Consider the following 23342-nt stretch of genomic DNA (forward strand, 5'->3'; position numbering starts at 1 on the left):
ACAGGATATTATCATGAAAATCAAAGATTCAATTATTTTATTAACAGAAATGTGATTGAATATAATGGAGCCGAGGCATGAACAGGCTTAAGGGCCTGTCCCACTATACGAGTTTACCCAAGAGCTCTCCCGAGTTAAAAAAAAAAATCAAACTCGTGGTAAGTACGTAGCGGGTACGCCGGAGCTCGGGGACGTCCCTTAGCGGCTCGTAACGCTAACGGCAGGTACTCGGGAAACGGCATAAGCTCGTGAAGTTTTTTCAACATGTTGAAAAATGTCCACGAGAGCCCCGAGTACCTACGAACGGCCATTACCGTAATTCTCCGAGTTCGAATCAGGGGAAACTCGGGAGAACTCTTGAATTAGCTCGTACAGTGGGACAGGTCCTTTACGCAGAAACAAGGTGCCATATTGCACCCTGGCTCACTGTTACTGGCTGCTTGCTGATGGAATCCAGTGTAGGGGGTGGGAGGGAAAAGCAGGAGACAAGCTACCACAGATTTTACACCTATTAGACAAGATGTCTGCAGGTTAAACATTTGGCAGGTTAAAGATTGCAAATACCACTGATCCTTTCAAGCAACGGGGAGAAATGGCTGTCAGGAGAAGGGGAAGTGGAGCTTTCTTTAACAGTTAAATAAATGTGTATGTTGTATTAGGCATTTACCTTTTAAAATGTTTAAATTTTTGTTAGCTTTTTGTTTCTGAACGTTTCCATATTTAACATGAACTTTTATCAATATCTTTGTAATGACATCTTTGGCAACCAGTGTCACAGGAAGGAGACCTCGATAATTGTGAAAACATGAATGTGTGCCATTCCATAGCGTTCGTCCATGCAGCTGGCTCCAAATTGCAGGGAGCAAACATCCCAGTGGCTTTTCCAATTCAAATTCCTCTTCCATGCCTGACTGGAAGAAAGAGTGTGGTTTATGAGCAGAAGATCAGTCAGTGCCTGTGGGGCAGCAGCAGATCTACCCAATAGCCATCCTCATTCATTCTTGTTAGCAAGAATGGCATTAAAGAATGATGTATCGTTTTAGAACTGCCTATTTTACTGGCCTTTACTTAGCAATGTTACAAAATTTTGAGATTTAAAAAATCAAGTCTGCAATTTATCCCATCAGATAAAGCATAACAATAAGTTTAATTTGACACCTAATTCACTTTCATATCTCAAGTAATAAAAAGGTTATGGCCATTTTCATACTCGGAAATTAGCATCCTGTTCCCTATTGATTTTCTATGGACATAACAAAAAAGCTGTGATCGTGGACAGTCAAAAGCACATAACCTTCTTAAAAATTAAGAGAACTGAATGAAATTTTCAGTTATCATAGATTGACCCATTCTGAAACAAATATAAAATAATCTAACTTGGATTACCTGAAATTAAAGCATATAATTAGTTAGTTACCCAATTGTAGCTAATTTCAAACTTCAATTACTAGGTCTAAACATCTATCCATTTCTTAATAAATTATTAACATTTTTAAATAGCCCAAGTGTCCAAATAATATTCACAAATAATTCACAATAAAACATGATTTTTAAATCTCATTTACATCAATTTATAGGCCAAATGGAAGGAATTTAGTGTTCAATTGCTGTAAATTAAAGTCAATTTAAATCGGCTTTCTAGTGGGTTCATGTGGAACGCGCTGGTTTAGAACGTTCACATTGCGCTAGATTTATGCCCTCAAATGCCCAGAAAAATACTGCGGGATATAAAGAGCCCAAAATGAGCTACTCGCTATAGACAACTTTAATAACAGGGTTATATACATGCCCCATTTAATGTAAAAATAAGGTACATACCTTTAATTGTTTGCTTTATAAAACCCTGGGGCTGCGAGAATTGCGAGTTTAGAGAGTGATTTTTAAATTACTCTAACTATTTTACAAGGCCATAAAAACTAATAATACCTTTTCCGACGGGGTCTTTCAGCGATTTTCCATTAATGATTTACTAGGCTGAACATTTTCGATTGCAACAGCCTAGTAAAAATCGCGTTTTAAACCCGCCCCCTCTAAACAGCGCCAAAATCACACACAAGGGATGGGGCAGATGCTCAGCCACGATTCAGGTAGGTTTTGTAACATACCTACTTTACTTGGGATGCTGGGGTATGAACTCCTGTCTCCCTGATTAATCTGAACATTTCTGTTTTCACTTACAGGCCTGGTTAAACAAGCATTCTTCAAATGAGGCTGAGACTCTAAAAGCCTTGTATCACATAGCTTTTGAAGATAGTTATGTGTTCATGAAATTAAACCTGAACCCAGTAATGGACTTGCTGGAGTGCAACTATATAATGCAGGTCAGAACCATCTCAGTACTTGGGCTAAATACATATTCTTAACTCAATGGATTAGGACTGCATCTGTGGGAAGTGAAGCAGAGTTAACGTTTCCGATTCTTCATCATAACTTCATCAGGGTAGTTAATCTGTGGAACTCATTGCCACAGAGGACTGTGGAGGCCATGTCAGTGGATATTTTTAAGGCAAAGATAGGCACATTCTTGATTAGATCGGTGTCAAGGGTTATGGGGAGAAGGCAGGAAAGTGGGATTAGGAGGCAGAGATCAGCCATGATTGAATGGCGGAGTAGCATCAATGGACTGAATGGCCTAATTCTACTATCATGTGTGAACTATGAAAGAGCTATTCAATAGTTGCATTGCTTCATCAATGAAGCTACTTCATTGCTACATCATACTCTAACTGCATAGCATGCACACAACCTTGTGTTACTTGGAGCAGGTTTGTCTGGTTGTTTAGCTTTAGCACTAATAACCCAGAGTATCACAGTTTTAAATTGTTCACCTGTCTCACTTTTTTAAGCTTGTTAAGTTACAGGGATAAGAGTGGGAAGGATGTCTCTGACAGGGTTAAACCAGATAGGGTTAAACCATGGAGATAAGCTATAAACAAGAATCAGCTCGTGAACGGGAGCAGTTAGTGAGTGAGAACATAGACAAAAGTACGTAGTTGGTGCTGAGATGGAAGATCAAACACAATGTTGTTGAATAGTATAATGCCCCTGTCCTACTTAGGAAACCTGAACGGAAACCTCTGGAGACTTTGCGCCCCACCCAAGATTTCCTTGCGGTTCCCGGAGGTTTTTGTCAGTCTCCCTTCCCTGCTTCCACTACTTGCAACCTCCAGCAACCACCTGCAACCTCCAGGAACCGCACGGAAACCTTGGGTGGGGTGCAAAGTCTCCAGAGGTTTCCGTTCAGGTTTCCTAAGTGGGACAGGGGCATTAGCAGACTGAAGAAACGGAATGACTTAGTACTAATTGCTCCAACTTGTGTTTTATATTCATGTTATACTTAGTGAATGTCCTCCACCATCTGCGTAGAGATCTTGGGACATGTCAAAGGCAACATGTTGTTTTTGTATGATAATACTGATGGGATCAGCCACTGAACAGATCTTCACACTAAGGACAGCTTCCATTGTATTTGTGTTATCACTGGCTAAGTGAGATAGAATATGGGCAGGTCAACAATCCAAAACTGAAGTTCTCGGGGTTATTAGTGTTAAAGTTAAACATGGCAAGCAGACAAACCTGCTCCAAGTAGCACAAGTGTGTGAGAAGGAACTGCAGGTGCTGATTTCTGATCAGAGACCCACGCCACAGGACCCTTGTCCTGCAGTGCTCGCAGCATGTTCTGTGCTGGCCATCACCCGATGGTCAAAGGCGTTGGTGTGGAAGAACAAGGGACAAAGGATAAGCAGTGTGACAATGTCCAGCTGACTGGTACATTGCCTGACATCAATGCCGGGACCATCCTTCGCAACTCTGGGAACAGATAGAACCTGAGCAACTAATGACACTTTCCCACGCGCTTGGCTCCACGCACAGACTGATTAAATATGTTCCCAAAGCCTCATTGTATAAAAAGCATCATTCACACTGAATCTTGGGAATCCCTGACGGCCCAAAGGGGCAAGCAGCGTTTGGATCAGTATGAGCGATTTGTTCATGTATGGGAGCATCTATTCTATATTTTAAATCTATGCTGTTAATATTTTCTCAACAAGAGATGGGTAAGTCCTTAAGTGCTTTCTGTCATAATGTACCTATCTCTCTTTTTTCCAGTCAATTACCATTCTAGATGGTTTGCTGGAGTTTGGAGTGACTTTTAACGAGGTGCATCTTCAGCGGCTCTTTATATTTGGACTGATGTGGAGTGTTGGTGCCCTATTGGAAAGAGAAAGCAGAATTAAACTTGAGAAATTTTTACGAAACCATAAAAGTAAACTTGACATACCTCGGATTCCTTCAGATAGTAATGAAACTATGTTTGAGTTTCTTGTTAGTCCGAAAGGTAAGTGCACTTAAACTATCTTTCGTTGCTTTTTCAGGTTCTTGCACGTAATGTGCATCACATACAAAGGTGTCTTTTAATTTGGAGAGGTGGGAGCTGTTTTTTGAACAACTGCAGTCCTTACGATGAAGATATTCCACAGTGTTAAGGGCCTGTCCCACTTGGGCGTCATTTGCGCGTCACGCTGGTGGGGCGTGAAGATTTTGTGAATCCCAAAATTATGATGCTCTGCACGCGATCGGGTGTCACTGCCAACGTCACCAAGCACCATGCGCGCAAAATGCACGCCATGCGCTCGTAATGCATGCCATGTGCGCGTTATGACACGCACATCGTGCGTTGTGATGCGTAAATGATGTCACGTAAATGACGCCCAAGTGGGACAGGCCCTTTAGGTAGCAAGAACCCAGAATTACACCCAGTTGTTAATGATGTTACACCACACATCACAGATGAGACTCAGATGCGGGAATCTTGAGCAAAAACTACTGGAAGAACTCAGTTGGTCAGGCAGAGGGAAATGGATAGATGACGTTTCTGCTCAGGACTCTTATTCAGACAAATGAAGTACAGGGGAGATAGTTAGTTTAGAGATGCACCATGGAAACAGGCCCTTCGGCCCATCAAGTCCACACTGACCAACGATCCCCGCACATTAACACTATCTTACACACAATTTACACATACACCAAGCCAATTAACCTACATCACTGTACGTCTTTGGAGTGTGGGAGGAATCCGAAGATCCTGGAGGATACCCACGCGGTCACAAGGAGAACATACAAACTCCGTACAGACAGCACCCGTAGTCGGGATCGAACCCAGGTCTCCGGTGATGCAAGTGCTGTAAGGCAGCAACTCACCGCCCTGGCCATAATCAGTGGAGAGAGATGAGGGGGAAGAGGTGGGGCAAGAATTGGGAAGTGATGGATGGATTCAGGTGGGGATGGCAATTGCTAGATGAGCCGCCTGTGGATGGGGCGATGAAGGACGAGAAGCCGAAGTGAAGAAGTGGAAGCCAAAATACCGAATGGAAACCATGCCGAAAAGCCAAATAACCGAACGAGCATGACGCCGAAAAGCCAAATAAGGGACATGACGTCTCCGGGGACGGGATTTGTCCAAGACCTTGTCAGCGATTGGTCCAGATCCCCGCGTGCATCACATCACTGGCCGGGGGGGACGGGAGGGGGAGGGGGGGGGATTTTTTCATTTTCCTTCGCCCCTTTTGGACTGCCAAAGATCATAGAGTGGATTATTATTGTAAGCATTGATTTACCATGGTGCTTGAGTTTAAGAGGCTGGAATATCTCTCTCTCTCCCCTCCCCTCTCTCCCTCCTCCCCTCTCCCCCTCTCTCCCCTCTCCACCTCTCCCCTCCTCTCTCCCCTCCCCTCCCCCTCTCCCCCCTCTTCCCCCTCTCTCCCCTCTCTCCCTTCTCTCCCCCCCCCCCTCTTTCTCCCCCTCTCTTCCTCCCCCCCTCTCCCCCTCTCTCCCTCCTCCATCTCTCCCCCCTCCCCCTCTCTTCCCCTCTCTCTCTCCCCCTCTCCCCCTCCTGGAGTAACTCAGCCGCGAGAGGCAGCATCCCCGGAGAGAAGGAATGGGTGATGTGGGTCTCAACCCGAAACATATTAACATTATCCTACCGCATATTATAACACTATCCCACACTGGGGTCAGTTTCTTTACACTCACACTAAGCCAATTAAACCTACAAACCTGTACGTCTTTGGAGTGTGGGAGGAAACTGAAGTTCTCTGAGGAAGCCCACGCAGGTCACGGGGAGAACGTACAAACTCCGTACAGACAGTACCCGTAGCCAGGATGGAACCCGGTGCTGTTATTGCTGTAAGGCAGCACTCGACCGCTGCACCACCGGGCCACACTCTTGTATTTCTGTACATAAATTCTATTATAGATCGGATTCTGTTTCCTGTCCAATAATCCAGAAACATAGAAGCTCCAAATCCATCTGACTGTGAACTCATTTAGCCACTATAGTCATGTTCCAAATTTACTGAATTTCTGGACATTCATACTTTTAAACATAGGTCCTTATAACATTAAAAACGTATTTTTATAAAGCCCAGGAATGTCTTGGGAGATATTTTAAAGGAAACCTGAGATAGTTTAGCATTGCGACGGAACCAAACCACTGTTCTCTTGTTTTAACAGTTATTTGCTGTGTTTTCTTTTTGATTCAGGTGATTGGGAGAACTGGAAAATGTGGGTTCAAGAGTATTTATACCCGCCTGACAGTGAACCAGACTATAATTCAATCCTGGTACCAAATGTGGACAATATTAGGACTAACTTTCTTGTAAATATCATAGCTAAACAACATAAGGCAAGTACATAGTGAAGGAAGTTTGTTGTTATGTTATCGCTGGAACTGGAAGGGGATGCCTAGCGGCAGGTCTGGCACTGCACTGTTACTTATAACCATATAACAAACCATATAACAATTACAGCACGGAAACAGGCCATCTCGGCCCTACAAGTCCGTGCCGCACAAATTTTTTTCCCCTTAGTCCCACCTGCCTGCACTCGTACCATAACCCTCCATTCCCTTTCATCCATATGTGATCAATTTATTTATAATGATACCAATTCCAGACCACTTCACTGGGGCTCATTCCACATGATAATTAAGAAGTTCCCCCTCATATTACCCCTAAACTTCTGTCCCTTAATTCTAGTCATGTCCTCTTGTTTGATCTTCCCTATTCTCAAAGGGAAAAGCTTGTCCACATCAACTCTGTCTATCACAATCACTTATTGTGTGATCTTTATAATTCCAGAGATCACAGGGTTTCATGATAATTGTATTAATTAATCATTAGCATGAGGCTGGTAGAGCTGGTGTATCACTCTTCGCAGGTTGATTCTCCCTGTGTCTTCATTAGTTTCCTTTGGATTCGTCACTCCTCTCCCACATCCCAAAGACCTGTGGATTGCAGATTAATTGACCATTGTAATCTGGGGAGAAGAGTTGATGGAAATATGCAGAGAATAGTCTAACTGGGTGCTTGGTGGTCAGTGTAGATGTGGACTAAAGGACCTGTTTAAGTGCCGTACAACTGTGTGACAGTCTCTGGCTGCTCTGTTGCTTCATAAAATACAACAAACTTGTCATGTTTGCCTTCTACATCACACTTGGACTAAGTTCCATTTGCCATTGATGTGATCACCTAATCTTTTTGCAATAGAATTTAGCAAACTTTAATTGTTTCCCTCAACAATGAAGCCCATCACATTTATATTCAATACAAAAAGCAAGGAGCCTCTCTTTAAACTTTGCAAAGCCCATCTCCATATAACATACTAGTCACCAAATCTCCAGTTGAGCATTATCCTTTGCGTTTAGTTGCTGAGCTAGCTTTAATTCTTCAGTCTTGTAGTCTTTTTCTTTCCTCCTAAATTACACATGCAGGTCTTCATCAAAGAAAAGCAAAGCACCCAAAGCTAAACCTACAGGGAAAGACCTTTCCAAAAAAGAACCTCAAAATGGACACTACGAATTTGGCAATATAGATGGCAATCCTTACCAAGCCCATGTCAACTTCAAGATGCTGGAGTAACTCAGTGGGTTAGACGGCATCTCTGGACAAAAGGCAGAGGTGACATTTCGGGTTGAAAAAGGGTCTCGACCCGAAATGTTACCTATTCCTTTTCTCCAGAGATGCTGTCTACCCCGCTGAGTTACTCCATCTTTTTGTGTCTATCTTCAGTTTAAAACAGCATCTGCAGTTCTTTCCTACGCATGTAAACTTCACATCTGCAAGATGTAATCATTCTGATTTTGGATGATCAGCCATGATCATATTGAATGGCGGTGCTGGCTCGAAGGGCTGAATGGCCTACCCCTGCACCTATTTTCTATGTTTCTGTTTCATACTTGTCTCTAAGTACCAGTCTGAGAGACATAACAGTACCATTTGTACTTCCAGTTTCTTAGATGGCCACTCACTTACTATGAAATAAAAATGACAAAGTTTTGGTATTTGTCCATTATCTTTGATTATTATTTATTTCCCAAATTCTTCCAGATACATGATACCTGCTTAAAATACCATTATCTGTTTTACCACTTGGTTTATTACTTAGAAATGAGTAAATACAATTTATAGCCATCTGCCAACTTGTTGCAAGTTTAAAAATCACTTTATCTTAGAAACCACCACAAATATTCGAGTGCGAACCAACAACTCTTATCCCTCTGCTCAGAATTGCATAGTTGAACTAATTCCCAACTTTAGCACTTGTGACACTATCTTCTCAGTTATTGTGAAGTAAGAATTTATTTATTTCACCGGTAACGTTTTATTTGATTAATTGAAATGTAAATATGTGGAACGTACTGACAGAAAAATATTAATAAGGCTTGACAGGTATGCCAACATTTCTAAAGGTAAATAATGCAGGAAATATTGTTGGCAAACTGAATGTGCTGTGTTTTTTTTAAACAGGCAGTACTTCTAACTGGGGAACAAGGAACAGCAAAAACAGTCATGATTAAAGGGTATTTGAAGAAGTATGATCCTGAGGAACACCTCTCCAAGAGTCTGAATTTCTCTTCTGCCACAGAACCCTATATGTTCCAGGTAACAGATAGATTAATGGAACTAAAAGTGAGCCTATTACTTGAGAATGACAGTATAATGAAGGTAAAATATCTCCTTTGCATCCTTTCCAAAGCCTAACAAACTTTGTTTCAATTGAAAATCAGTTTCAATTGTCACAAGACTTCAGCTGTGACAATTGAAACAGCAATAATACACGTCCAGCCACTCAAGCCTGCCTATACTGCACAATAGGATGGCATTCAAATGTTCTAAATTATTCCACAGTCTATTTTATCATGATTTGTAAAACACATGGAGCTGGCATATAACTATGATGGAGCTCAATGCTCTTAAGACGGTGGAATTGATTGGAGACTTTAAGAGAGCTCCCCGTCCCCTCACCCCACTCACCATCAACAACACCACAGTCACATCTGTGGAGTCATTTAAGTTCCTGGGAACCATCATCTCCAAGAACCTTAAATTGGGGGTCACCATCGACTCCACAGTCAAAAAGGCCCAACAGAGGATGTACTTCCTGTGGCAACTGAGGAAGCACAATCTGCCACAGGCAATGATGGTCCAATTCTATACGGCCATCGTAGAGTCTGTTCTCACCTTCTCCATCATGGTCTGGTTTGACTCAGCCACCAAGCACGACATCCGGAGGCTGCAGCGAATCATCCGATCAGCTGAGAAGTTTATTGGCTGCAACCTTCCCTCCATTGACGAACTGTACACTGCAAGGGCCAGGAAGCGAGCGGGTAAGATCATCTCTGACCCCTCTCACCCTGGCCACAAACTCTTTGAATCACTTCCCTCTGGAAGGCAACTCCGGACTGTCAAAGCTGCCACAGCCAGACATAAAAACAGCTTTTTCCCACGAGCAGTAGCTCTATTCAATAACCAAAAATCTGTAACCTCCTTTTGCTCTGGTATATTATTTAATTCACATGTTTAATCAGTAATGTTTTATTATTAATGTTTAATGTTTTATGTGTCATTCCTAACTGTCACTGTATGTCATGTTGTCACTTGCAAGCGGAGCACCGTGGCAAATTCCTTGTATGTGAATACTTGGTCAATAAACTTTTTCATTCATGCAGTCATCCATTCATTCATTCATTCATTCATTCGTAATGTGGTTATATAATTTACAGTTATTTTATAACTGTTATTCCAGCAAAAGCTTTTCACTGTACCTCGGTACACGTGACAATAAACTAAACTAAACTATTATATGTATTATCTTCTCAGAGAACTGTTGAAAGTTATGTGGAAAAGAGAGTAGGAAGTACATACGGACCGCCAAGTGGACGGAAAATGACCATATTTGTTGATGATATCAACATGCCAGTTATCAATGAGTGGGGAGATCAGGTAAAATATCACTTGGCTTAGATTTACCTGTGGTGGCATCTCACACTGGTTTTAAAAAGTAAACATTCAGTCTTGAGTATATATGTATATATATATATATATGTGTGTGTGCATATATATATATATGTGTGTGTGTGTATATAATAGACAGGAGCCTCTGGCCCTGTCAAATCTTCTCTGAATGATCCATTTCAACACCAAGATTCAAAGGCAGCTAATATAGAAAGAAAAAGCCTGTGAAAATGATTATTTTAAACTCATTCATGTAACAAGTAAATTAACGTAGTTGCCTTCTTGAACACCTGCATACGTTGTAGTCAAAGTTCTATAACAGAAGGAACAGCTATATATATATATATATATAGATATATATGTATTAAAACTGTGTGGCTGCCGCCTGGCGTCCGTCCGGCTGCCTTTCTGCCTTTTGATTTGTTCCATCGTGTGATGTCACAATGCCCAATGAGATACTGGTAAAAAAGCCATAGCCATCATTAATTATTAGTAGTTGAAGTTATTATTTTTAGATGACAGAGGAGGGCCAATCAAATAACTTTTTTTCCTCATCGGGAAACCAGACGCAGAATCGCCGACCTCTTTTCCAGGACCATCGAATTTCGCTTTTCTTTCCAAGGATCCACTCCTAAACATTTCGTCGTCACCGTTTATGCACACCATTTTTTTAATCAAATCTCTCTGCCCCACCCCCCATATTTCCGCTGACCGGGCCTTCTCTACCATAGAAGCTGCCGATTTTGACCATTTCGGTGGGATTTCACTTATCATTCCAAGTGCCCATTCCTCATTACATTTCGTCGTACACATTTTTATTAAAATCCTTCTTCCCCACCCCACCACTCACTCATTTTGTCTCCTCCTGCTGGCCAGCGACCATAATGGCTGCCGGCACCCGCATCTCGCCTCAAAGACGCCATTTAAGACTCCTACATCACTGCTGATTACTGAGCCGCTGGAGTTGGAGTGCCACGTCTCCCCCCTAACCCACGGGTACCTCAGTGGTTGTTCCCGGGGGCTTCCCCTTCCCCTCAAACCATGGGTCTGCACTTGGTCTAGTATATCACTAATGGTATTCATACACATTCAGTAACGTATGCCCCCCCTCCACACCCTGCCAGACATCGCCTCAGGATTATTGTTTGTGAGATACTCCGGATAAAAAAAAAAGCCATTGCCGTGTGTTCACCATCCTCCCCTGACCTCCCCCTCTCTGATACCGAACGGTCTGGCCTCAGCAGAGGCCTCACTTTTGTTCCCCTCCGTCGGGACCCTCGAACCTCTCCACCCCACCAGGACCGGAGAACCTCTTCTTCCGCACCAGGACCGCTAATCCAAGGGTTTTTCACCGGGAAGGAGTCACCAGGCCCGCCGATGACCTCTCTCCGCCTCCAACCGACCATCCGCTGACCAGGACCTCCTACCCTTCGCCCGCTTTGACCCGGATTTCCACTGCCCGCGCGGCTCCCACCGCCTCAACTACTCCACCCCCGTCTCACTTCAACACTCCCCAGCAGAACGTACAGCCCTCGCCTCATCCTGAGTCCAACCCAGACAGGGTGATGATGACCTGCCGACAAGGGAGGTGCCGTGGTACGGGCTCTAACGCTGATGGGTATAGTGCTCGTCCCCCTAACCCAAGGAACCTCAGTGGCTGTTCCTCCGGGGAATTCCCCTTCCCCCTTAAACCATATGATTCCATCTTCTTCCCCACCCACACTATAGTCCTCATACCCCTTTCCTCCCTGACCACCCTCCACCCCCCCTACCAGACATCGCCGCAGCCTCCGTCCACTCATCCTTCTCCCCAAACCCCCATCCTTGCAGTGTGTTGACCATGTCCCCTGACCTCCCCCTCTTGAGACCGAACGGTGCTGCCTCAATCGAGGCCTCACTTTTGTTCCCCTCCGTCCCCACCGGGTGAGGTAGCTTCTATGGAGCGAAGCCACGATGCAACATTTCAGGTCGAAATCCTTCCGTCGCCACTGATCCAAGGGTGGTTTCGAAGGAAAGGAAGAGGAGGAGCCAGTGGGTCCCCTTCTCCTGTCTGGGAAGGGGACCCCCTCCTCTTGGACTCCCCCCTCATGCCCATCTTACCGAGAAGACAATTTTATTTACAGACTGCCGGAGGGGGGCCAAACCGCCTCAACCGAAATGTCTCAGGTGCTGCTCCCCAATTTACATACAGCCTCACTCTCATCCTGGCAACAACCCAGACAGGGTGATCAAACCTGCCGACAAGGGAGGTGCTGTGGTGAGTCTGGCACGCTGATCTCTATTACGCACCGAGCTGAGGTGCCTGCGAACCAACTCTCAGACACGTCCTACGCTTGGTTCATCCTTGTAGACCAGACCCACCAGACGAGCACCAGGCCACTATCTCTAGCACCATCACTGGCTTCATTGCTCTCCGGCTCCCTGGCCCACCTGGAACAACTGCTTGGGTCCTTCCCAGCCCCACACAACCTTAAAACAAAATCCACAAACCTTTCTTCCTGGCAGACCGTTGTGCCCGGAGAGGAACTGTTCAGGTGGGAAGGGACAAATTAACCATGGAGTTACAGAGGGAGAGGTCTCTGCGGAAAGCAGGCAGGGGAGGAGATGGGAAGATTATAGAGCATAGAAGTTGGGATGTAATCTTCAGACTGATGTGAGGTTGGGATGTAATGTTAAAAGAGGAGGAGCCAGTGGGTGAGGCCAAGCTGAGAAGGGGAGGAGAAACAATTTTTGACTCGCCTGAAATTATAGAAGTCAATGTCAACGCTGGGGAGACTGCTACAACCGAGATTTATGATGGTGCTGCTCCTCCAATTTACAGTGGTCCTCACTCTGGCCTTGGAGGAGGCCCAGGACAGAAAGGTCGGATTCAGAATGGGAGGGGGAGTTGAAGTGCTGAGTCACTGGGAGATCGGGTTGGTTATACGCACCGAGCAGAGGTGTTCTGCGAAGCAATCACCAAGCCTACGCTTGGTCTCACCAATGTAGAGCAGCTGGCATCTAGAGCAGCGGATGCAATAGATGAGGTTAGAGGAGATGCAGGTGAACCTCTGTTGCACCTGGAACGACTGCTTGGGTCCTTGAATGGAGTCAAGGGGGAAGGTAAAACGACAAGTGTAGCATTTCTTGCGGTTGCAAGGGAAAGTGCCCGGAGAGGGGCTGGTTCAGGTGGGAAGGCGACGAATTGACCATGGAGTTACGGAGAGGTCTCTGCGGAAAGCAGACAGGGGAGGAGATGGGAAGATGTGGCAAGTGGTGGGATCACGTTGGAGGTGGCGAAAATGTCGGATGATTATTTGTTGTATGTGACGGCTGATGGGGTGGAAGGTGAGGACTAGGGGGACTCTGCCCTTGTTACGAGTGGGGGGATGGGGAGAGAGAGTTATGGGGTATAGAAGAGACCCTGTTGAGAGCCTCAACTATAGTGGAAGACGGGAACCCCCGTTCCCAAATGAATGAGGACATCCCCAATGCCCTGGTGTGGAACACCTCATCCTGGGAGCAGATGCGGTGTAGTCGGAGGAATTGGGAGTCGGGGATGGAGTCCTTACAGGAAGCAGGGTGGGAAGAAGTGTAGTCAAGATAGCTATGGGGGTCAGTAGGGTTATAGTGGATGTCAGTCAGTAGTCTATCACCTGCGATGGAGATAGTGAGGTCAAGAAATGGTAGGGAAATGCCGGAAATGGTCCAGGTGTATTTGAGTGCTGGATGGAAGTTAGTGGTGAAATGGATGAAGTCAGTGAATTGTGTGCGGGTACAGGAGGTGGCACCAATGCAGTCGTCGATGCAGCGGAGGTAGAGTTCGAGGATAGGGCCACGGTATGTCTCGAACAAGGATTGTTCGACGTACTCAACATAGAGGCAGGCATAGCTAGGGCCCATGCGCGTGCCCATAGCTACACCTTGTATTTCGAGGACAGGACACGAACAGGCAGAAACAATGGGTCTGCAAGGACAGTCAGAAACCCATTGTTTCTGCTTGTTCGTATCCCACCAAACTTATTTCCACATACCTCGACTCCATCCTAATCCCCCCCTGGTCAATTCCGCTCCTACCTATGTTCAAGACACCTCACACGCTCTTCATCTGCTCCAGGACTTCCGTTTTCCAGGCACCCATTCCCTCATCTTCACCTCGGATGTCCAGAATTCCATCCCATAAGTGTGTGGCCAGGATGGTGTGGGTCATTGATGATTTTGGCTGCCTTTTTGAGGCAGCGACTACGATAGATCCCTTCGAAGGTGGGGAGGTCAAAGCCGGTGATGCACTGGGCAGCGGTCACAACTTTTTGTAGTATTTTTCCGCTCCTGGACGTTCAAGTGGCCGAACCAGACCACGATGCAACCGGTCAGAATGCTCTCTACTGTGCATCTGTAGAAGTTTAGGAGAATCCTCTTCGACATGCCGAATCTCCGTAATCTTCTCAGGAAGTAGAGTCGCTGATGTGCCTTCTTTATAATTGCATCGGTGTGCTGCGTCCAGGAAAGATCTTCTGATATATGGTCTTCTGATATAAATAATCTGCCGGAAATAGCAGGGGATTGGGGGTCAAATGATATGGAGGAACCGAGTGAAATCCAGGTTAGTCGGGAAGTGGTGTTAGGTAAATTGAATGGATTAAAGTCCGATAAATCCCCAGGGCCAGATAGGCTGCATCCCAGAGTACTTTAGGAAGTAGCCCCAGAAATAGTGGATGCATTAGTGATCATTTTTCAAAACTCTTTAGATTCTGTAGTTCCTGAGGTTTGGAGGGTAGCTAATGTAACCCCACTTTTTAAAAAGGGAGGGAGAGAGAAAACAGGGAATTACAGACCAGTTAGTCTAACATCGGTAGTGGGGAAAATGCTAGAGTCAGTTATTAAAGATGGGATAGCAGCACATTTGTAAAGTGGTGAAATCATTGGACAAAGTCAGCATGGATTTATGAAAGGTAAATCATGTCTGACGAATCTTATAGAATTTTTTGAGAATGTAACTAGTAGAGTGGGTAAGGGAGAACCAGTGGATGTGTTATATCTGGATCTTCAGAAGGCTTTTGAAAAGGCCCCACATAAGAGATTAGTATACAAACGTAAAGCACACGGTATTGGGGGGTTCAGTATTGATGTGGATAGAGAACTGGCTGGCAGACAGGAAGCAAAGAGTAGGAGTAAACGGGTCCTTTTCACAATGGCAGGCAGTGACTAGTGGGGTACCGCAAGGCTCAGTGCTGGGACCCCAGCTATTTACAATATATATTAATGATCTGGATGAGGGAATTGAAGGCAATATCTCCAAGTTTGTGGATGACACAAAGCTGGAGGGCAGTGTTAGCTGTGAGGAGGATGCTAGTAGGCTGCAAGGTGACTTGGATAGGTTGGGTGAGTGGGCAAATGCATGACAGATGCAGTATAATGTGGATAAATGTGAGGTTATCCACTTTGGTGTGCAAGAACAGGAAAGTAGACTATTATCTGAATGATGGCCGATTAGGAAAAGGGGAGATGCAACTGGACCTGGGTGTCATGGTACACCAGCCATTAAAAGTAGGCATGCAGGTGCAGCAGGCAGTGAAGAAAGCAAATGGTATGTTAGCATTCATAGCAAAAGGATTTGAGTATAGGAGCAGGGAGGTTCTACTGCAGTTGTACAGGGCCTTGGTTAGACCACACCTGGAGTATTGCGTGCAGTTTTGGTCTCCTAATCTGAGGAAAGACATTCTTGCCATAGAGGAAGTACTGAGAAGGTTCAGCAGACTGATTCCTGGGATGGCAGGACTTTCATATGAAGAAAGATTGGATAGACTCGGCTTGTACTCGCTAGAATTTAGAAGATTGAGGAGGGATCTTATAGAAACGTACAAAATTCTTAAGGGATTGGACAGGCTAGATGCAGGAAGATTGTTCCCGATGTTCGGGGAAGTCCAGAACAAGGGGTCACAGTTTAAGGATAAGGGGGAGTCTTTTAGGACCGAGATGAGATTTTTTCTTTTCACACAGCGAATGGTGAATCTGTGGAATTCTCTGCCACAGAAAGTAGTTGAGGCCAGTTCTTTGGCTATATTTAAGAGGGAGTTAGATGTGGCCCTTGTAGCTAAAGGGGTCAGGGGGTATGGAGAGAAGGCAGGTACTGGATACTGAGTTGGCTGATTAGCCATGTTCATATTGAATGACGGTGCTGGCTCGAAGGGCCGAATGGCCTACTCCTGCACCTATTTTCCATGTTTCTATGTTTCCATATATGCACGCCCAGGAATTTGAAGTTATTGACCCTCTCCACCATCATCCCATTAATATAAACAGGATTGTGGGTCCTCATCCTTCCCCTACTGGTCCATAATCAATTCCTTGGTCTTACTGAGAGCCAGGTTGTTGCGCTGGCACCATTTGGTCAGTCGGTCGATCTCACTTCCATACTCTGACTCGTCCCCTTCTGTGATTCGTCCGACATCTCCCTACCGTTTCAAGACCTCACTATCTCTATCGCAGATAGCAGACTACTGATATACGTTTACTACAAACCCACTGATTCCCATGGCTATCTGGACTACACTTCTTCCCACCCTGCTTCCTGTAAGGACTCCATCCCCCACTCCCAATTCCTCCGTCTACGCCGTTTCTGCACCCAGGATGAGGTGTTCCAAACAAGGGCATCGGAGATGTCTTCATTCTTTAGGTAACGGGGGTTTCCCTCTTCCACTATCGATGAGGCTCTCACCAGGGTCTCTTCTATATCCTGTAGCTTTGCTCTCACTCCCCATCCCCCCACTCATACCAAGGACAGAGTCCTCCTTGTCCTCACCTTCCACCCTACCAGCCATCACATACAACAGATAATCCTCCGACATTTTCACCACCTCCAACGGGATCCCACCACTGGCCACATCTTCCTATCTCCCCCCCCTTTTGGCTGCTCTACATCGGTGAGACCAAGCGTAGGCTTGGCGATCGCTTCGCCTAACACCTCAGCTCAGTTCGCAATAACCAACCTGATCTCCCGGTGGCTCAGCACTTCAACTCCCCCTACCATTCCAAATCCGACCTTTTTATCCCGGGCCTCCTCCATGGCCAGAGTGAGGCCCACCACAAATTGGAGGAGCAGCACCTCATATTTTGCTTGGGTAGTTTACGCCCCAGCGGTATGAACATTGGCTTCTCCAATTTCAGGTAGTCCTTGCTTTCTCCCTCTTTCCCCTCCCCTTCCCAGCTCTCCCACAGCCCTCTGCCTCTTTCTTTCTTCTTCCCCCCGCACACCCCAAGATCAGTCTGAAGAAGGATCTCGACCCGAAACTTTACCTATTCCTTTGATCCATAGATGCTGCCTCACCCGCTGAGTTCCTCCAGCATTTTTGTCTATCTTCGATTTTTTCCTGCATCTGCACTTCTTTCTGAAACGTTTTATCCTCATATTATCTCACCACATATAAGCAAGACGTTCCTAAGGTCATAAGGCCATAAGAGATAGGAGCAGAATTAGGCCATTCAGCCTATCAAGTCCACTCCACCATTCAATCATGGCTGATCTATCTCTCCCTCCGAACCCCATTCTCCTGGTATTGATGAAGATATTTCCCTCGATCATTATTAAAATGTATATGTATGAGGGGTCATATGGCATATTGATGAATTAAATATTCATGACTAAATGTGGTAGAGTTTTTAAAGGTCACATTTTTGGTGTCCAAAATGGGGGTAAAACGATGTAAATTTGTCAGTTATGAAAGCAGTTTTTGACTTTCGGCCTTGAAGTTATCTAATTTATATGTTATTTGTAAGGTTTCACATGATGAGTAGATTTTTGCCAAGAACTGTGTATTGGTGTAAAAACCTGAATAATAATATCAAAATGTCTCCAGCATTGTAAATAGGCACAAATATGTATGTATGTGAGTGAAGGTGTATACATTCACACACTGAAGATATATTTTCTCCTTTATTATATCGTTTACAGGGTACTATGTTTACATATTGTGTTGTGCTGCTGCAAGTAAGAATTTCATTGTTCTATCTGGGACACATTGACAATAAAACACTCTGGACTCAAGTTCAAGTGAGTTTATTGTCATGTGTCCCTGTATAGGACAATGAAATTCTTGCTTTGCTTAAGCACACAGAAAATAGTAGGCATTTACTACAAAACAGATAAATGTGTCCATATACCATGATATAATTTATACACACATGAATAAATAAACTGGTAAAGTGATTTGATTATACTTTCTCCCATCCTAAGGACTCCATTCCATTTGTCCAGTTCCTTACATTTACTCCAGTGATGAGCAACTTCAGACTTCAAATTGTCCAAGTGTCTTTCTTCTGTTTGAACAGTGACTTTCTCTATGAACCGATTATTTGACTGTATCTCATCTATTTCTTGCACACCTCTTCTGCGTCCACGGAGCAAGAACATAGCTGGTCTGGTCTTTACCCCTTGTGCCTCAACTTGTGCTATTTTCAGTATCTCCAAAAAGTTTCCAATTTCAGCAACATAATTCTCTCCCCTTTCAGCATTTTGAACGAATCACTCCCTAGTCTACAATTTCATCCCCCATCTACATTCCCATCCCCTCTTGCCATTTCCCATCTTAGGGCACTTTGTCATGTAAGTTTTGGAGGTACAACTTATGTTCTTTAATCTTTTCCCTTCTCACCATTAAAGGATCCAAACAGTCCTTCCAGGTAAAACAACAATCCATTTGCATTTTTTTAAATTTTCCAATCTAGGTTAGGAAGTGTTGTAAATGTGATAACTCTGTTGGAGAAATGAAATACAGACTGGTTGATGGTTTTGTGAAACACCTGCTTTCAATCCTCATGAATGACCCTGACCTTCCAGTTGCCCGTCACCATCATTCACTATTCCACTTCCACACTGACTGTCTGTCGGCCTCTCTGGGACCTCCTGCATTATTACAGTAGGCCTAAGGCAGGTTGAGGACAACACTTTGTCTTGTCTCTTGGCACATTGCAGCTTTTGGTCTGTATCAAACCTGGCCATCCCTGGTTTTGGCGCCGTTTCTCTTTTGCGATTTGTTTAGTTTAGTTTAGTTTAGAGATACAGCACGGAAATAGGCCCTTCGGCCCACCGAGTCTGCACCGACCAGCGACCCCCGCACATTAACACTATCCAACGCACACTAGGGACCATTTTACATTTATGTAATTGTACTCAGGCAATTAACCTGCAAACTTGTACATCTTTGGACTGTGGGAGGAAACTGAAAATCTCGGAGAAAACCCACGTGGTCACGGGGAGAAGGTACAAACTCTGTACAGACAGCACCCGTAGTCAGGATGGAATCCGGGTCTCTGGCGCTGTGAGGCAGTAGCTCTACTGCTATGCCACTGTGCTGCCCTATTTGTCTAGTCCATTCTGCTAGGCAGGTCACAGCGCCTTGCTATTGACAACACATTACATCGAAAAAGTAGCACAATGTGCTTCTAAATGCTGTTTTAGATGTTCTCTTTAACTCACTTGCTATCGTCTGGTCAGAGATGTCCCCTTTTTTCTACCCATCCCTCCCCCACCTTATCTGCTGCCGAAAACCAATTTCATATTCTCTCTTTCCCAGATCTTATGAAGGCTTGTGATCCTGAAACAAATATAGATATGCTGCCTGACCTTCCGTTCTTATATGGGATTTCTTTATTTTCTGAACAAATGAGCTAGTGCAGAGTAACCTCACTTATTCCAATTTATCAAAAGTCGATACCACGTGGCAAGGTGGCACAGTGGTAGCTTTGCGCCTTACAGTGCTGCAGCGCCGGAGACCTGGGTTCCATCCTGACTACGGGCGCTGTCTACGGAGTTTGTACGTTCTCCCCGTGACCGCGTGGGTTTTCTCCGAGATCTTTGGTTTCCTCCCACTCTCGAAAGACGTGCAGGTTTGTAGGTTAATTGGCTTGGTGTAACTGTAAATTGTACCTAGTGTGTGTGGGATAATGTTAATGTTCGGGATCACTGGTCAGTGTGGACTCGTTGGGCCGAAGGGCCCGTTTACACGTTGTATCTCTAAACCAAACAAAACATCAACATTTTAAGAAATAGTCTTGATCATCTTCTTTCTTTCAGATCACTAATGAGATAGTGCGTCAAATGGTAGAAATGCATGGGATGTACAATCTGGACAAACCAGGAGACTTTACTAAAATTGTTGATGTACAATTAATGGCTGCAATGATCCATCCTGGAGGCGGACGCAATGACATTCCTCAGCGATTAAAACGTCAGTTCACAATCTTCAACTGTACACTCCCCACTAACGCTTCAATTGAGAAGATTTTTGGTAAGCACCGACTTGTCTCTAGAAGATCCTCATTTTTGATCGGCAAATGCAACCTCCATTCTGTGTCTGTTGTGGTTATCATAAATATTCCACGCTGATCATTTTAATGCCAGTTTACTGCCTTCTAAAACTTCAATACCCCAGCATAAAATTTCAGCCATTAATGTGTTAAAGTTGCAATTAACCCAAAAAGTATCGAAGGAGATCTAATTAATCTTATTCGCACAGCATTATTAGCTAAAAATAATGTTTGATTTAGTTTAAGATGATGGGCATAAGCTAGTGAACTCGCAGGTTTGTTGCAAAGATCTTTTCCATCTTGAATAGTGGAGAGATGCCACTGGAGGCTGGGGATCAGAAGGATTTCCATGACAGAGCTGCTTGACTCCATTTAATAAACTCCCACAAGACGTAAAAGCCACACAATTAGCCAGTAGATGTCAAAGACAGCATGACCCTCAGTTGTTATGTATTTCCCTTTTTACAAACTAATACAGTAAATATCAACAGGGTCTCAACCTGAAACGTCACCCATTCCTTCTCTCCAGAGATGTTGTCTGTTCCGTTGAGTTACTCCAGCTTTTTGTGTCTATCTTCGGTGTAAACCAGCATCTGCAGTTCCTTCCCACACAGTAAATATCAGCATTGTTAAACATTTCAAAATAATGTTATTGGTTTTGGTCCCCAATACAAAACCAGTAGCCCTTTCATTGAATCTTCTATCTGTACAGTTTGACACCTTATATTATTCTACGTTAAAAGTCATTTGCGTAGGCCAATTCATCTCTTCAACCTCCACGTCTCTTTATATTTCTGTCATTCATGTTTGCAAATTGTGCCCTGTACTACCAAGTCATAGTTATTAATATATCTTGGGAAAACCAGTGGTGCAAGTAGTGAAGTGCTTACACTCCAGAAAACACCTCCCTGTCAGTCTCCGTTTACTGTCACTTCACCATGTTCTCCCTACTTAATGTTAATACCCATGCAATTCTAAGCGCTTCAATTCAGAGGCAGCTTATGCAGCATTTTATCAAATCCCTTTATAAACAGAACTACACCGGCTTTCTTTAACTGCCCGCGTGCATCTCAAGTTACTGGTGTCCAAACGATTATCACTATGTAAGTAAAAAAAGGAAATGATTTGTCCAGACCATTAAAACCTTCCCTGTCATGTTAGGGCATAGGGAACTAGAATGTTTAAAATAGAACGGGGCCAGTTCATGTTCCTCTTCAGTTCACACTTCCATGAAAATGAAACAGCTAGCAATAGTACATGCAGGAAGTCAGATAGTCAGATAGTCCTACCTGCCTGTGCTTGGACCATATCCATCCAAACCTGTCCTATCCATGTACCTGTCTGTTTCTTAAATGCAATACTGCCTGTCTCCCTGAGTTACTCCAACATTTTGTTTCTACCTTTGTGGTAAACCAACATCTGCAATTATTTCCTACACTTGATTATTAAGCATCTTTTTACACTAATCCCATTTTATTATCCCCATACTCCCATCAATCCCTCTCAATTCTTCACCTTTGGACTATATATGGTGGCCAACCATAACCTGTCAACCCATATTTGATTTACGACATGGATGGAAACCAGAACACCTGGAAGAAGCTCCTGCAATTACAGGGAGAATGTTCCCGATGTTGGGGGAGTCACAGTCTAAGAATAAGGCCATTTAGGACTGAGATGAGGAAAAATCTCCACCCAGAGGGTTGTGAATCTGTGGAATTCTCTGCCACAGAAGGCAGTGGTGGCCAATTCACTGGATGTTTTCAAGAGAGAGTTGATGTAGCTCTTGGGGCTAACGAATCAAGGGATATGGGGAAAAAGCAGGAATGGGGTACTGGATTTTAGATGACCAGCCATGATCATATTGAATGGCCGTGCTGGCTCGAAGGGCCGAATGGCCTACTCGTGCACCTATTTTTTCTATGTTTCCATGTTTCTATGTACAAATGCACAGAGGCAGTACAGGAGGTCAATATCAAACCCTGTTGCTGGAGATGTGTGGTAGAACTAGGGGTCCAGAACAAGGGATCACAGTTTAAGGATAAGGGGGAAATCTTTTAGGACAAAGATGAGAAAAACATTTTTCACACAGAGAGTGGTGAATCTGTGGAATTCTTTGCCACAGCAGGTAGTTGAGGCCAGTTCATTGGCTATATTTAAGAGGGAGTTAGATGTGGCCCTTGTGGCTAAAGGGATCAGGCGGTATGGAGAGAAGGCTACTGAGTTGGATGATCAGCCATGATCATATTGAATGGCGGTGCAGGCTCGAAGGGCCGAATGGCCTAGTCCTGCACCTAATTTCTATGTTTCTATGTTTCTATGTAGCAACTCCACCCCCTGAGCCATTACCTTCAATTCTCTCAACTTCTTAATTTTATATTAATAAAGTCAGTTATTAATGCAAACACCAACTATGAATGTTTTTTATTCCAGGAATTATTGGGAATGGTTACTTTCAATCTTCTAGAAACTTCATTCCTGATATTAGCAATATAATATCAAAACTTGTTACTACTAGCAGGACCCTGTGGCAATGGACAAAGGTACTGAAACTGTTTTAAAGGGTTAGATTTTAAAATGTTATGAGAATATTGTGAACATGATCATATAAAGTATAATCATATAATCATATATCAGATCAAGCATATTACCTATAAGAGTAAAATAAGTTACAACTATTAAAAATTGTAACACTAAACCATTTTTTAAAATATTTGGTATATAGTTGATTTAAGCAATGAGTTTTAAACATTTTTTTTCGGA

The 23342-nt window shown here is 44.1% G+C and overlaps 1 protein-coding gene across 1 annotated transcript in view; it reads left to right on the forward strand.

The window, feature by feature from the left end:
• The window catches only part of LOC129697689 (dynein axonemal heavy chain 8-like), a 474747-nt gene that overhangs the window by 276148 nt on the left and 175257 nt on the right, over positions 1–23342 (forward strand). Inside the window, exons 53-59 of the mRNA XM_055636398.1 lie at positions 2181–2321; positions 4111–4339; positions 6543–6689; positions 8812–8942; positions 10161–10283; positions 20347–20560; positions 23013–23122. Coding sequence (XP_055492373.1) covers positions 2181–2321; positions 4111–4339; positions 6543–6689; positions 8812–8942; positions 10161–10283; positions 20347–20560; positions 23013–23122 — 1095 coding nt within the window. The remainder of the gene's footprint in view (positions 1–2180; positions 2322–4110; positions 4340–6542; positions 6690–8811; positions 8943–10160; positions 10284–20346; positions 20561–23012; positions 23123–23342) is intronic.

This window comes from Leucoraja erinacea, chromosome 5 (genome assembly GCF_028641065.1).
Source record: "Leucoraja erinacea ecotype New England chromosome 5, Leri_hhj_1, whole genome shotgun sequence".
NCBI classification, from domain to species: Eukaryota; Metazoa; Chordata; class Chondrichthyes; order Rajiformes; family Rajidae; genus Leucoraja; species Leucoraja erinaceus.